The following is a 17,080-nucleotide window of genomic DNA, read 5'->3' on the forward strand; positions in this document are numbered from 1 at the left end:
GTGTGGCGTTGACAATTAAGTTTTGCAACCGAGCACCAGAAAACTATTAAGTATCAGTGCCGAGCACCAGAAAACAAAATAAGTGATGGTGCTGAGTGCCGAATATCACCAGCTCAAATTAAGCACTGGACTCCGATGAGGAGCCAATAGACAAAACCTACTGATGCTCAAGGTTCATGCTCAAGATTTTCGGCATCCAGTCTGTGATTTGGGGAATATGAAAATGCGGCTAGACGTCTCTCTATCAGATAAGGTTTTTACTATTATTAGTTGCCACTACAGTGATTTTAGTAATCTTCTTGCACAAAGCACAATCCTTCCAATTCATAACAGAAGAAAGCTGTGTTTCGCAGACACACATCTAATAAGAAATCATATAGTACGAATGCAATTAATTTTAGGATTTAGCTACTTCGGACATATGCCTTACCTATTCCATGAAATACAGCTGCTGTGAGTGAAGTGTCCTTTTCAAAGGACTCAAATGCCTGTACCAGCTCGGATGCTGTCTGATAGTTCACCGCATTTCGGGCTTCAGGCCTATTGATCCCAATTGTCATGATGGTTCCATGCCTTTCAGTTAGAACATTCATCTTATCTGCCCAAAACAAAAAGGAAATGCATTTTTTATTCTATTTTTACTTTGATACATCATATTGGAAACCATTGAATATGTACATCTATGAAAGACGAGATAACATACATCAGTAATCAAGCATTTCAAAAACGCATACTTAAAAAGCAGGAAAATATTAATCCATATTTTATCAAGCACTGGTTAAACCAATTAATCTGGCTTTGACAAGCATGCATTTTTTATAGAATATGCAAAATAATTGCCAAAAAGGGGGGAGGGGCATTAACGAGGCACAGAATGCACTTTTTTCTGATAGCAGGGGACATGTGATCAGGCAAATTCCATCACCCACAATGCTAGGTAGCCAATCATTGAAGTGGGCTGACCCACTGCCTCAAGCTGTATGCTATGGTAGGTGGAAGGAAAATGTGAACGCCACTTGAACAGACCAATTGATGAAGGAGACTGAATAAAAGCCCCTGTATTTATGCTTATATGTATGTACTTTTATTATTAATTATTTGAGAAACATGAGGCAGGAAAAACAGCTGAAGCGGTCTGCTTCTAGGCCAGACCTAATAAGGACGGTTCTGATCTTTGTACCTACCACATTCATCATTCGTTGTATATTTGTATTTATCAGATCGTAATGGATATCACTTAATGACAACAGGAGTTGACAACTTTTTAAATCGCCGCAACCAAAAGAGTAAAACAAGATGTGGCAAATAGTTTCCCATCCCAAGCCACAAAGGTCACATCTCCTTGCTTGTTGGGATATGCAACAGAACTATCACAAATCACTTGGAAGAGGAGTTGACTCAATGGAAATGTAAGAAAAACTGTTTATCGTCCACTAAATTACATTAACAGATAATTACTATGCAGCTATTTTTCATAGTGTACAAATAATTATTATGTTTCAGAGATGTGCTAAATAATTTTCTTTATGCAAATCCATTGATTGTACTTTACAACTTTTACCTAATTCCTTACATATTCGTATAGGCATTGCATTTAAGAGTCCCTTGGGGAGCACTCAGAACATCACACCGGTTCAGTAGCACGGATTGCAATGCTAACACTTCAACTTCATCCTAATCTTAATCGCCATCAGTCCACCATATAAGAATCCACTTTGTAATTGTGGAGACCGCTTCGCCACAAAAAAAAACTTTAAAAGCAACAATCTATAACCCCCATAGCGTTTACTAGATTAATTGAGGGTTTGCAAAATCGTCTTCATCAAAGTTGCCTTTTAACATAGATGTACTTCCTAGACACCAGTAGGTAAGGATCAGTTCCCACTAATTTCCCAATACTGGTGGATAAGTATTTACTGCACTCTGTGAAAAATACAAATCTGCTAGGAAAAGATTCAAGAGGGTGCCACCAAAAACACTCCTGTGTAATCTGCTAGTGACACAGATATTGGTAGTTGGCCCCACAATGTTATATGGCTATTTAGCTATCCAAGTATTAGAATATATTATTTGGGCAACTTCCATTTAATACTATTGCTGGGCAACCTGTTCCAAGAAATCTCTACCGAAAAACACTGCTCTACCAGAACTTAATAGGGGCAAGATTTCTCTCAAACCAGATCAGGAAGGGACCTCCTCAACTGTGCTATCGGCTGATATCCCTTATAAATATGGATATGAAAATCTTGGCCACAAGTCTCAACACTTATATCCCCCTTTTAATTTATCCTTCACAGGTGGGTTTTGTACCTGGCTGTTCTTCTGCAAAGCATTTGAGAATGCTTTCTCACCTACTGTGGCAGGTAATGCAGGCCAAAGAAGAAAGGATTTGTATTTTCCCTCAAGGACAACAAGGCTTTCGACCATGTAGAGTGGCCATATTTGTTTAAGGTGATGGTCGACATTGGGTCTGGGGAGCACATGCACTGACAAAGTCTGTTGGCTCCACTGCTTTTTCAGAGCTTCTGTGATGTATGGGGTTTCACCTCACACTTCTTTGACATTAGAAGGGGAAGAAGACAGGGTTACACACACTCCCTTCTGTATTTTTGATAGCACCAGAACAATTTGCGACCACTATCCACAGGACATTACACATCCGTGGGATACTGATGGTGATGAAGAGAACAGAAAGCATTCCATTATGCAGACAACAACTTGGTAGCTCTATCCAACACATCAAAAACTGTGTTAGCCCTAATGAATGTGATTGAGTCATTCTCCAGATTTTTAGGATATAAAATAAATTGGTCAAAGTGCATGGCTATGCCGATTACACCAACAACTACAAAAGTGTTGCTAGGGGCCTCACCGTTCACTTGGCTTCTCGCCCACCCAAAATACCTTGGTGTATACCTGAACAGCGGCCGAACAAATGTAGTGAGAGATAACATCATCCCCATCATCAACAACGTAAAAACTGAATTTGCAAACTGTTCTAAACTTTAACTGTCACTTTGGGGCAGACTACAGAATATTAAAAATAACTTAATGCTGAGATTTACTTACATCTTAGGCATACTACCCAGGAGAATTCCACAGGATTTGGTGCAGGAGACTGACCGGCTTACCAGGAGCATGATAGATCAATCCTATCAAGCCTCGTCTTGTGAAACAATGGCTCTCCATACCTCGAGGAGAACAACATCCTGGACCCTTCCCAGTCCGGGTTCCGCAGCAACCACAGCACCGAGACTGCCCTCATTGCCGCCACCGATGACATCAAGTCCCTGCTGGACAACGGAGAAACGGCGGCCCTCATCCTCCTGGACCTGTCAGCCGCCTTCGACATGGTCTGTCACCACACACTACGAACACGCCTCCACAACGCTGGAATCCAAGAGAAGGCCCTGGACTGGACCACCTCCTTCCTCTCCGGCAGAACACAGAGCGTCCGCCTTCCCCCTTCCGCTCCGAAGCCACCGAGATCATCTGCGGTGTACCCCAGGGCTCATCCCTCAGCCCAAATCTGTTTAACATCTACATGGCACCGCTCGCCCACGTCGCCCGTCGGCACGACCTCAACATCCTCTCCTACGCCGATGACACCCAGCTGATACTCTCCCTCACCAAGGATCCCCATATCGCCAAAACCAACCTTCACGAAGGAATGAAGGCAGTTGCTGAATGGATGAGGAACAGCCGACAGAAGCTGAACTCGGACAAGACGGAGGTCCTCATCCTCAGATCCAACCCTTCGGCCTGGAACAATTCCTGGTGGCCAACCGCACTGGGAACCGCTCCAACACCCACCGACCATGCACGCAACCTAGGGGTCATCCTCGACTCCACCCTCTCCATGACTAAACAGGTCAACGCCGTCTCCTCCTCCTGCTTCAACACCCTCTGCATGCTCCGTAGGATCTACAAGTGGATCCCCACTGAAACGAGAAGAACAATCACCCAGGCCCTTGTCAGCAGCAGGTTGGACTACGGAAACGCCCTCTACGCAGGAGCCTCGGCCAAACTCCTGAGATGGCTCCAACACATCCAGAACGCCTCTGCATGCCTGATCCTCGACATCCCTCGCCGCAGCCACATCACACCCCACCTGAGAGACCTGCACTGGCTCCCGGTCAACAAGAGGATAACCTTCAAGCTCCTCACCCACGCACACAAGGCACTCGACAACACCGGACCAACGTACCTCAACAGACGACTTAGCTTCTACACCCCCACCCACCAGCTCCGCTCCGCCGCCCTCGCTACAGTCCCCCACTTCCAAAGAGTGACCTCAGGCGGCAGATCATTCTCCCACCTCGCCGCCAAGACCTGGAACACCCTCCCCATCCACCTACGGCAGACCCAAGACCTGCTGACCTTCAGAAAACTCCTCAAGACCTAGCTTTTCGAGCAGTTGCAGCATTCCCCACCCCAGCGCCTTGAGACCCTCACGGGTGAGTAGTGCGCTTTACAAATGATATGATTGATTGATTGATTGATTGATTGCAGTGGGGTGGGTGACCATAGGGAAAGGAGCATGTGGGACCGAGTGCCTCTCTGTACCTAAACTGGGCATAATCTTGCTTGGATTCTGTTCATGTTTCAGGCACATCGTTCATAGCAGTGATAGAGATTGCTTCTGTGGGGGGGTCGGTATTTCTTTCCTTTCCTGTTCTACCCTTTTACTTCAATATTAGATAACTAATCCATTCCCCTCTCACCATTGGAAGAACCTTTGTTCCTATTGTACCGCTGTGTATACTGGATTTGAACACATTGCCATTCAAGTCTGTGATACAAGGAATTGTCAATAAAGAATTTGAATTAAAAAATGGCAATCATTTTGTGCCACCATTTTATTAGATTTCATTCACCTGTCCACCACAACTTACTTGTGCTGCAAGGAAGCCTCTCTATGCCCTCTGCAAAGCTCTCCAGCTACCACTGGGCATGCTGAGGAAGTGAGTGCTTTTCCCAACGCCACATTATCTCAGATCTTACAAATACTACCAGCTCCAACCTGTCACAGAAGATAAACATCTACAACACTGAGTCTGCCTCACAGAATGCTAAGGGCAATGACATGGAAGATCTTCATATGCTCGAAAACAGCCACCATTGTTAGCCCCATCAAAATCTGCTGATCTCCTCCACTGAAGTCCCACAGGAGCAGCGGGACAAGAGACACACAAATTCCATCACAACCAATGATCTACACTAAGCTGTATCTATACTATAAATAGGAAATAGAGAAAAAGGCAGATTTAAAAATATCCCTCTTCCATAGGATAAGTGGTGTAACCAAGAACACAGTCAAAAAAGGGATTGGCTTATGGTCCATTTAGCAACCTGTAGGCACGTAGAGGAGGGCTTTTTGCTTTTAGAAACAGAGGGAAGCAGAGTGTCTGTTTCAGTGAGGCAGACTCACCTCACGATAGTGGCCCTGCATTCATATATGCCATTATCATCTCTTTGCTCCTTTGTTACTATGAATACTTTGTCAAATGTAAAAATGGAATTTCCATTGGAAGGTAAGACATATTAACGCAAATGATCTCCATCTCAATTTTTTCTCGAGAAATAACCTTGGGAAGACCAGCTCTACTTACTCTTACCTACCAAAAAGCAGCATTCCGGAAAGAGAAAAAGGAACACTGGAAACGTTTGAGCGGAACCTTAAACAAATGACAGGTATATAAACACAGGGGAATGAATTGACCACTTGATACCTGTCTCCAAAAGAAAACAAGTGAATCATGAGACCTGCATTTCAAGACAACTACACAGCATCTGAGAAGTTCTTCCTATGAAGGCATTGAATCTATAGAAATTGAAGTTCTATATGCAGCTAAACCAAATACATCACCACTTAACATAAGTCTCCAACTCCCGAAGCCCATTTGAATGCCATCACTGAGGCCTGGATTGACCTATAATATATGGCCACCCTACAAGCTCTCCACACACACTAGACCAACTTCACCCACTCACCTGGGCCTCTTCTCTGGTGCAGTAGAAGTGGCACTGGAATACTCCTACATGAAGTTCTTTCTCTCACACTATCCCCACCCCTTGACTATCTGCCATCATTTCTAGAATTGTGCCTTTCAGACTTCATATTGTGATTGCCTACCTGCCACCACTCTTACTTTCTTTGAAGACCTGAACTCTATCCTGGATTCTCCTGAAACCTCTACCTTTCTTAAGTCCTATGTAATTTCAACTAACATCTGAAACATCACAGCAGCTCACTATTTTCAGCTAACTCTTATTCAATGTCTCACTCTCAAATACCCACTAGCCCCAAGCACTTGCATGGAAAAGCACTTGAACTTTTTTTTTATTTCATCACCCTTGACAACTTCTCCCCCATCACCGTCCATTTCTTGCCCAACCATTCCATGAACCTCATTATCAACAATATTACACCCTTCCACCTCCCCGTGACCATCAAAATACAATCATTCAATAGCCCGCTTTGTTAACACGTCCTTCAACGAATAAAAAAAACTTTCAACAGCTCTCAACTCCCACTGCCCCACAAAAGTCTTAACATATGAAGCCCACTTTGATCACACTGTTCATCCAAGCACTCAAATAACAAATGCATTCTCTTCTGTGCATACAGAAGGCAACATGCAGCCCAGTAAACTTCAATACTCTCAAAGTGGTAATCTGCACTCTTGCCCAAGTCCTCAGTCAAGCATTCATCATATTTAGATCTAATACACACTCTTAAACGTCATAATCCAAAACTATTGCATACAATAACTTCCCCTCCATTCTAACTTCACTATATCTAACCTCACTGCTTGTGTCTTCATTATTTTTGCTCTTAATAGCATCCCCATGAACATGCTCTGGTTACTACTGACTGTCCCCACGTTTAGTCACTTACACTACACTCCTCTCCTCTCCCTTACTGTTCAGCCAAACTACTCCCACCTTGTCCACCTCGACCACAGGTAGGATCTCGATATTCAGATCTGCTAAAATGTTATGTGACACTCCCTATCTCCACTGTTCAAATCATCTAGTGATCTGCCATGCCTCTTCACCCAATTCCTAAACTCCCTGCACTCTAGCTTCTACCCAGAATGCTTCAATTCTGAGGTTGTACTGAACATCTTGCAGAAATAACAGCAGATCCTTTCTCGCCACCCTTGTACTACGATGCTTCCCACGTTCCTTTCTTCTCTCATCATACTACTCCTCTCTTAGCCTAAATAACAAACTAATAACAGATTGCAATTGGGTTTCTAATACCCTTGCACATTTCAAACCTTCTCATTTCGGCTTATGTCTATTTCCCCGGATCTTACTTTATCTTCTGCAGCCTTCTACACTGTTGATCACCCTACCATAATAAGGCCCTAGCCTCCCTGGTGCTCTTCACTCTCACTGCCAATGTTTTTGGCACTTGCTGTTTCCCAAGCTTCTCTTCTTCAGTCTCACCTGTTTAACCTTTATATCAACTCTTGGAGATAGTAAACGCTCTTTTGAGGTTCCTATAATTTTACACCAATGCCACACGCACTTTATTTTGCAACATTCTTCCCCATCCCCCAAGCCGAAGTTACCACCTCCCTGATATTTATTTTTTATTTTTATTTATCTTTACTTTTTTTTTTAAAATTAGTCTTTATTGATACATTTTCTATTTTCTCCCCTCGCTGGTTTTAAATAAAAATCCATATAAAGCAATAAAATCTATTGCATATACATACCCGACCAACCCCCCATCCCCCAAGCTTGAGCATACACGTATGAAAAAACAGTAATTGAAGAAAATAAAACATGGTAAATGATAAATGACATTTTTGTGCCTGAGTGGTAACAGTGAACATAAAATGCGTTTTCTCACTACAATTGCAAACAAAGTAAGTTATATAATTGAATAATTATCAGACCGGATTTTGTATCCAACGTGCTAGTGGGTCCCATATTTTCGACCCAGTATTTTGACTTTTTCTACCTTTCTTTCCATATATAGCTTTTTCCAAATTATATGTTGCTAGGAGTCTGGCTCGCCATTGTTCAAAAGCTGGAGGATTATGTTCTAGCCATGCTGTAGCCAAACACAATCTGAATACAGCATAGCAATAAATATAAGCCCTTGAATTTCATTTGGCCGCTTGTCTCCATCTAGACCAAGTATTAGTTCTGCCGTCGTTATTTCAATTTGTATTTTAAAGATGTTAGATAAAAAAGTGGAAATTTTCCTACGGATTGTACCCAATGTGACACATGTTGCGAATATGTGTACGATATCTGCCTCATACTGATTACATCGAGGGCATTCTGTACCTCTGCCTAACCCCCATTTGGCAATTTTGTTCGGGGTATAGTATAACTGGAAGAAAGTTTTATAGTATTGGGCTTGAAGGTTGGCAGACATTAAGCATAGTTGGGATGCCTTAAGTGATTTCCCACAGGTATCCTCCACCACGTCTAGTTTTTCCTTCCAGTTTGTTATAAATTTTGCGATATCATCTGGTAGGGCATATAACAAATTATTGTATATACAGCCAATTTTTACCCTGGGGGTAAGAATTATTGTATCGATCAGATGAATTTTCCCAAATTTGGCAGGGCCTCCCCCTTTCTTCATTAAGAAATCTCTAATTTGTAAAAATTAAAAAAATCTGATTGGTTTAACCGAAATTCTGATTTCAGTTCCGTAAATGTTTTGAATACTATATTAGAATAGAGATTACCACACCGAGTGATCCCTGCCCTTTGCCACCTTATCATACATGCGTCGTTAAATGTTTCTGGGAGGTTTGTATTTCCCACTAGTGTAGTGTAGTAGGAAATTCTCCCAATACCCAAAAGCTTTCGTACACTGTTCCACGCTGAATATACACCCCTTAGGGTTTTAAAACATACTTTTTTATAGTAGCAATTGTAGGTTAGTCGCCAGAGATTTGCTTTTGTCTCGTTACCTAATATTAAACCCTGTGGTGTCGGGATCGTCCCCTCACATTCTGCTGAATTATTCGAGGTCAGAAGAATATGGCTAAACTGTATGAGCGTGATCCACCAATATATTTTTTAATATGGCAGCGCGAGTCCGCCTCTTTCTTTTGATAGTGTGATATATTTGAGTGCCCTACGTGGTTTTTTGTAGTTCCATATGAATTGTGAGAATAAGGTTTCTATGTCCTGGAACAATTGTGGAGTGAAATCTAAACAAATGGTCCGAAAAAATATAGAAATTTTGGGAGATATAACATTTTGATGGCATTGCATCTTCCCACTAAGGTTAAATTAAGATTATGGATTCTTCTCAGATTTTTGCTTGTTTGCTTTATAAGGAGCTCCAGATTAATATTGACCGGTTGTCTAGGTCTGATGTTATGTTCACTCCAAGATACATGGCACTGGTAACTACCCGTTCATGATGAAATGTAATATTATTATTGATTACTATTTGGGTTTTTCCATGATTAAGTTTATATCCTGAAACTTCCCCAAAATGGTTTGCGTCTTCTTCCATTGCTTTTACAGCTGCGCAGGGATCTCTGGTGACTATTGCTATGTCATCCGTATAGGCTAGCGTCTTAGTATTGCCATTAATAGTTTGGATTGGTGATATCGCTGAGTTAGATTCTAATCTGAGGATGAAAGGATTTATAAAAAATAGCGAACAGTAACGGAGAGCACGGACATCCCTGTCTTGTCCCTCGGGTTTGAGTATAACATACGGATGCTTTGATAAATCGATTACCGATACCACACCTCGACATTGCTGTCCATAGGTACGGCTAGGAGACCCTATCGAAGGCCTTCTCGGCATCTAATAGGATTAGGGCCATAGGGTCTCCTGCCACCTCTGTGATGTCATGCTCTTTCAAAGATTGGAAGAACATAAACCAGTCAGATCTAAAAATACTGTTGGACCGCACTCGTCCACTGGTGTCCACCGATTCTAACAGGGCTACACAACAGTTCCAGGACTGGCTTGGCCACGCCACCAATCTTTTAGTTCCTATCAAGTCCCTATCCAGGAACAGATCCAAACCGACTGCTCCATGGTATACTGATGAATTGAGAATACAAAAACAATGCAACAGGAATAAGGAAAGGCTTTGGAGGAAAACGTACGATACAGAGAGCAAGACCTGCTATTTAGATTCATTGGCACTCTACAAAGCAATGATTGTAAATGCGAAAAAATCATTCTATTCAGAACAAATCAATAAAGCTAAAAACTCAAGCAAGCAATTATATGAGATCACTAAAACACTGTCAGGCAATATTCCCGATCTTATTCCTCCCCCATCACAAGTATTGTGCGATGCCTTGGCCAAATTCTTTTTCTCTAAAGTGGACGACATATACCAAGCCTTTACTTCCAAACCTACCACGACGAATGCTCCTTCTTCTAGTACTCCCTTGGTAAATGCCTTTACAGTACTTACAATTGATCATATAAGGAACATTGTCTCTACAATTAAAACAGGATCCGCTCTCGATCCCTGTCCTTTTTCAGTCCTTCCTCCAGTGATGGTCTCTATTATTCCAGTTATCACACAAGTTTGTAACTCCATACTGAGTTCCGGGATATATCCTAACTTGCTAAAAAACACTTTACTAAAACCCCTACTAAAGAAACTGAGCCTGGAAAAAAATGAATTAAAAAACTACAGGCCTATTGCAAGCCTCCCTTTCATAGCCAAAGTGGCCGAAAAGGCCATGAATCTTCAATTATCGGAGCATATTGAGAAATACAGATTGCTGGACGATACTCAATTCGGCTTCCGAAAGTATCACGGGACCGAAACTGCCCTGATTAAAGCCGCGGACGATGTCAGAGCAATTCGGGACCAAGGTGGGACAGCAGTTCTAGTACTTCTGGACCTATCAGCAGCTTTCGACACGGTCGACCACAAGATCTTGGTCGACCGTGTCGGAAAGATGGGTATCTAGAGATTTGCTTGCATCTTTCTTGGTAGACAGAACACAAGCGGTCACCTTGGGACCTTACCAATCTGCACAGCTCTCGCTGCCGTGCGGGGTTCCTCAAGGCTCATCCCTCAGTCCGACACTATTTAACATCTATGTGTCGGACCTTGCTAATGTTATCAAAGCACATGGGATGAGCCTAACCTCTTAGGCGGATGACACGCAATTGGTACTGGCCATCAAGGGTGACGGAGGCGAGGTGGCACAACGCTTCCAAAATGGAAAGCGGGAAATTGGAGAGTGGATGGCTACAAATTGCCTCAAGCTAAACTCTGAAAAAACAGAGGTAGTCATTTTTGGACCACTCTCACCAGCTTGGTCATCATGCTGGTGGCCATCGGCCTTTGGAGCACCTCCCAGTCCGACAGCTAAGGTTAGGAACTTGGGAGTCATTTTTGACGATGGTCTTAACTTTATGGATCACGCAAACAAAGTAGCAACCACAGCTCACTACAAACTTAGAATGATCAGGAAAATCAGCCCGTTCCTGCCAGAAGCAGCGACTAAGACACTGGTTAGCTCTTTGGTCTTATCGTCCCTTGATTATTGTAACGGCCTATTCCTTAATGCTCAGGTTAGGGTCTCGATGAAGCTACAAGCAATACAGAATGCCGCAGTACGTCTGCTTTCTGGAACACCTAAATTCGCGGCCATATCAGATACCATTAAAAAATACCACTGGCTGACGATCCGGAACAGAATTAAGTTTAAATCACTATGTATAGTGTACGAGGCACTCAACGATCAAGGACCTCACTTCCTGAAGGACCAATTGAAACCCACCACACCTTCTAGACAGCTTCGTTCCACCACCCTTAACCAGCTAGTGATCCCACGGTCCAAAACAGTGTCCTGGGGTGACCACCGCTTTTTAGTAGCGGCACCCAAACTATGGAACACTCTGCCTCAAAACATTAGGCTAAGCCCCTCACTTCTCCAGTTCCGCAAGCATTTAAAAACATGGCTTTTTGATCAATAACTCTCACCAAATTCCTCTGGAGCTTTTAATACTGACCTGAAGTTATGCAAATTGTTTAGCGCCGAGATGCCTACGGGTATTCGTTAGCGCTTTATAAATGGCAAAAATAAATAAATAAATAAAAAATGTCGAAGAGTGTAATGACGCTCTGAACATGATCAGTAATCGATCGGCCTGGAATGAAGCCATGTTGGCGCGGAGATGTGATTTTATGTATGTGTTGCGCCAATCTGGTTGCCAGCAATTTCGAGTATATTTTAGAATCACTGTTGATTAATGTAATAGGGCGATAGGATCCCAGTTGTATAGGGTCCTTGTTTTTTTCGGGAAAATACAATATTTGCCTTATCCCAAGAGCCTGGGGGTTGCCCCCCCCACAAAGACATGCGTCATTAAGGTTGTTATGATTCCCTTCAGTGATTTGTGGAATTTAACGTAAAATTCGACAGGGATCCCGTCTAACCCGGTAGCTTTCCCGTGGGGTAAGCTATTAATTGATAGTAACATTTCAACCCATTCTGGATTTTTTTGCCAAGCTTTCTCTATCTTCCATGGATAGTTGTGGGGAATTAGACTGTTCTAGATATTGTTCAATTTTGCTTTGGTTTTTATCAGTTTCTGTATACAAATCCTGATAGTAATCTTCAAATGCTTTTCTTATCTCTGGTTGATTTTGTGTAAGGCCTTTATTGGGAACATTAATTTCTTTAATTGTATTTGCCATAGTTTCTTGCCTTATTCGTACCGCAAGATGGTGTCCTACTTTTTCACTAAGTTCGTATATGCGTTGCTTTTTCTATTGCCTTTTTAGTAAAGATATCAGCCACTTTATTTTTTGCGATAGCTACTGCGACCAGTGCTTCTTCAATTTTATGGCCCACTTTTACTGCCTTCATAAGATCTTCCTCTGTTTTAACTAGTCTGTCCTGTAGCTTTTTCATTTCTTCTTTGGCTACCCAGTTAAGGTTAAGGGAGAATCTTAAAGTCTCTCCCCTTATTCCTGCCTTTAAGGTGTCCCAGACTATTTCGATTGGAGCTGTCCCCATATTGTACTCTAGGAACTCTGGGATCCACTTATTTAGTCATCGACAATACACTTCATTCAGAAGTAAAGCTCTCTCAAAAGTCCATCGTTTCTGACTATGGCCAGGCCCTTCTATATCTATACTAAGTATCAATGGATTGTGGTCAGATAATACTCGGGAAAGTTTCTCTATTGTACATTCTGATAAGATTGTGTTGGAGATTAATATGTAGTCTAGCCTAGCTAGTTTCTTATGTGGGTGTGAAAAAAATGTGTGACCTGGATCGGTAGGGTTTCTTGCTTGCCCGCAGTCCCCTAATCCATGTGTGGTACATATTTCTTGTAGTGTACTAAAAACTCCTGGCTTCCTTCCTTTATATAGAAAATCTGGACTTGATTGCCTGTCTGGGGGAAGATTCAGATTAAAATCACCACATATGATGAAGGGCGGTGACCAGTGAGCTAGTTCATTTAAAATGAATAACCATAATTCAGGGTCATCTGTTAATGTCCCATATATAGAGCAAATCGTGATTTTTTCCCTTGACCAAATAGGCATTCTGTTATTGCCCAACGCCCTAGTTTATCAGCTGTAGACCTATTAAACTGTAGCCCCCCGCCAATTGTGAGGATAGCTACCCCCCTTGTCCTTGTGGCCTGCGTTGTAGAGATAATTAGTCTATATCCCATATTTTTCAGTAGTTGTTGCTGCGACCCTTCCACATGTGTCTCCTGCATGCATATGATGTTAGTACCTAATGCCCTAAGTCCAATAGCCACCCTTTGTCTCTTTTTCGCATCATTGAGACCGCAGATATTAATAGTTAGGATCTTTAGTTTGGCCATTTTTTTTTAAATTTATGGTATAGCCCTGCACTAGTATTTGTCTTATATTCTTTCATTTCTGATTGCAGTTTTTTAAAGCGTGAATGTGTCATTTTTTCCTTTCATTTTGCTTATTTTGACACCTCGAGTAATTGTAATAACCCGTGTTTTATTCGCTTGTGACATGGTTCTGCTTGTTTTCCGGATGGTCTTGTGTGTCTCTGTTGGTTATGACCACTCCCTAAAGTCTAATTTCTGGCAATATGATGATGGTCAGCTTCTGATATATGTTTTGGAGCTGGATTTTTTCCCATGTATTTTGTTTGTTTGGTGTTGCTCCCTAGGTCTGTAGTTTCTTTGTGGTGTCTTTTTTGTCTATCTCTCCTTTTTCCCAGCTTTTTCCTTGGGGTATTGTCTGAACCAGATTTGTTTGCTTTCTTGATATTTGCGCCAGTGAAGTCAGATAACTCGGAGAGTTCTGGGGTTGAAGGATCAATGCTATGGTCGTCGCTGGAGTAGCTAATTTCACTAGACGTCGAGACCCCGGTTTCATAAATATCCGAGTAAGAATCAGCTGCTTGGGTTTCAGAGTATTGTATTATAGCGTTTGTCGGGGGAGAAGGGAGATTGGGAGTTGGTTTAGTGTTTGAGGTCTTAGGGAACTTATCCGATCCTTTCGGTTGAATTCTGGCTTCATTCACCCTTTTGTTTCCCAAATCGTAATCTGATATCAGAGATCAAGGATCGGCCATGGATCTTGCCCCGTGGTTCGAAGCACTCCGATTGTGGCTCCAGGAGCTATGTGGTCCTCCCTGTTTGGCCTGCTGTTCTCATGGATACGATCCTCCAGGACCCCGGTGGAGGCCTAAGATTTGTTGGATTGGGAGAATCCCCAACCCCTTCTTTGGAGAGCGGGGCGAAGATATTTGAGATCTTTGGCTGAAGCTCTATTGAATGACCGGTGGTTTTGGCAGAAGCTTTCAGAATCTTAATTACTTGTAGTCGTTACGCTTTTTTTGCCATTAGTTCCTGATTGTCATAATCGCTGCCTTCTGTATCTTTCCCTGGGTCCTTCCCAGCATCCTTCCCTATCCCTTTCCCTTGCTTTTTTTCCTTCGTAAGTTCTTTTTCATAATTTTTCTCACGATGTGTATCTTTCTTGACTTTCTTGTCTTTGTCTTTGTTAGTTTCTTTATCCTTGTCCCTGTCCTTGTTCCTGTCTTTGATGTTATGGTTGTCTCCATCTGTATCTTTACCCTGATTATCTTGGTTTTTGCTCTCTTTTGCTTTCGCCCCCCTGGTTTCTGGTCTTCTTTGGGTTCCCTTAGGCCTCTTTGAATCCCCTTCACTCGGGGTAATCTGGATGATTGTTGATTCATGGTTATCTTGTACGTCTTGTAGTTCAGACGCTCCTTCTGTTGCGACAGATGCCTCCAGTGACTTGCCTGGAGGTTGCACCGCCGGGGATAAGGCCTGCATACTGGGGTCTGTTTCCCATAAATCCATTGTTTGTCTAACTTTTACTTGTACTTTTACGTGGAGGCTTAAGGTTACTAGCGTAGGGACAGAGACAAAGATAGAGATTCCCCGTGGCTCTATTGCTTGGTCTTGTTCTTGATTTTTATTTTGATATGAATTTTGAAGTGGATATGGATCTTTGGTGCCCTTGGTGCCCTGGCCCTGGCTCTTCTGGTGGCTAAGTAGACATAATTTCAGCTTGACTTTTTTTTTCCTTTGGGGCTTTTTTGCGCTCCCCAGGTTCCCCAGGCTAAGGATGCCTGGAGGTATCCGTGTATTTCCGTTACGATGCCTCCTGATGTAGATGCCGATGCTGACCTTGCTCTCTCAGCCACGCTCTTTACAGCGCTCTCCGCTCTTGACACAGACTCCAGCGACTACACCGGCTTAGACTCTGCCTTAGACTCTGCCTGTCCACTTACAGGAGCTCTGGGGGTGAATCTAGATTTTCCTATATGTTAGCAACTTTGCACTATGCACTATACACCATTGATTCTCTCTTCCTCTTTTCCTCCTTTCTCTTTTCCTCCTTCCTTCCTCCTTCCTGCCAATGATGAGCCGTGCAAATCAAGCACCGATTTTGTTACGGGGCCGCAAGGGATGCCTGCGGAATGCCTGCGAGGGATGCCGAGCCGAGTCGAGGATGACAGAGCAAGAGAGCAAGTTGGCAGGCCAGCGGGGAGATCGAGGATCGATGAAGGTGATTGAGGTGGCTGGGGGAAGCAAGAGCTCGCGGTCCGTTTTGGCAGGTCAGTTGTCAGTGGTGATCACGAGCTAGAGCTGGAATCTGGGACAGCTATACAAAGGAAAGTCTGTGTGGATATCTGTCCGTGAGGGATAGGAGATCGAAATTTCTATATGTAATGGTTAACTGTTGTCCGTTGCTCCGACATTGCTTCGTACGGCCCGTTCTGTTTCCCACCCATAGGTACGTGTTTAACTGCCGTTGCCACTCAGTCCCTTTGCTCTGATGGTTTGCTCTAATGGTTGCACCAGTAGTCCGGTAGTTGACAGCTGTGTTTTGGATCTTTTGGGTATGTGCTGCGTCAAATGGTAACGATTTCCGAACAGTTCCCCTGGTGATAAAGATAGTGGAAAAGGTTTCTACTCACGGGAGCTTCTCATAGACGTCCCAGCCAGCCGGTTTCTATCCAGCACACCTCCGCGCTTCCTCTCTTCACTCTCCGATCCAGCACTCGGCTAGACTCCAGCTTAGATATATGTGTAAATGTAAAAGGGGGATTAAAGGACTAAAGCGAATCCAGTTCCGCACCATGACATTGCATGGCACACGGCATAGCTTAGCACTCAGGTCCCGGCAAGGTTCAGGTTTGCGGTGCGATGTATGGCGACTGCTCACACTGGCGCCATCTAGCCTCCGTTCTGAAAACTGCATTATTTATCTTTACTGATATATTTGTGCTCCTACTCATTCTGACAGAATCCTAGGATCTTTAGTTAATAACAGCAAGCACAATAATTTATATTCACCAGCATCACCACCACCACCACCACCACTTCTACTGCTGCAAACTGCCCAAAACTCAAAACTACAGTCACAGAAAGGTCTCCCATTACCTATCTGCCCTAGTGCACAACAACATCTTCTTTGGCTAATATGATCAGACAGCAGCCAACCAGCTGTAGGAAAATACCCAGTATTCCATTGCATTGCAGATTCTTCCAATTACTCTAGAATGCTCTTTCAACCAATATGATAAGAACTTATCTTATCTGAATATTTTTGGAACTTGAAAGCTCAT

At 43.0% G+C, this 17,080-nt stretch overlaps 1 protein-coding gene across 3 annotated transcripts in view; it reads right to left on the bottom strand.

Annotated features, from left to right (window-relative positions):
• Window positions 1-17,080, bottom strand: part of LOC144827567 (enoyl-CoA hydratase EchA19-like) — a 326,574-nt gene that overhangs the window by 265,799 nt on the left and 43,695 nt on the right. For all 3 annotated transcript variants that reach the window (XM_078685825.1, XM_078685826.1, XM_078685824.1), the window contains one exon: window positions 431-598. In XM_078685825.1, the coding sequence (XP_078541951.1) occupies window positions 431-598 (168 nt within the window). The remainder of the gene's footprint in view (window positions 1-430; window positions 599-17,080) is intronic.

This window comes from Lissotriton helveticus, chromosome 4_1 (assembly GCF_964261635.1).
Source record: "Lissotriton helveticus chromosome 4_1, aLisHel1.1, whole genome shotgun sequence".
Taxonomy (NCBI): Eukaryota; Metazoa; Chordata; class Amphibia; order Caudata; family Salamandridae; genus Lissotriton; species Lissotriton helveticus.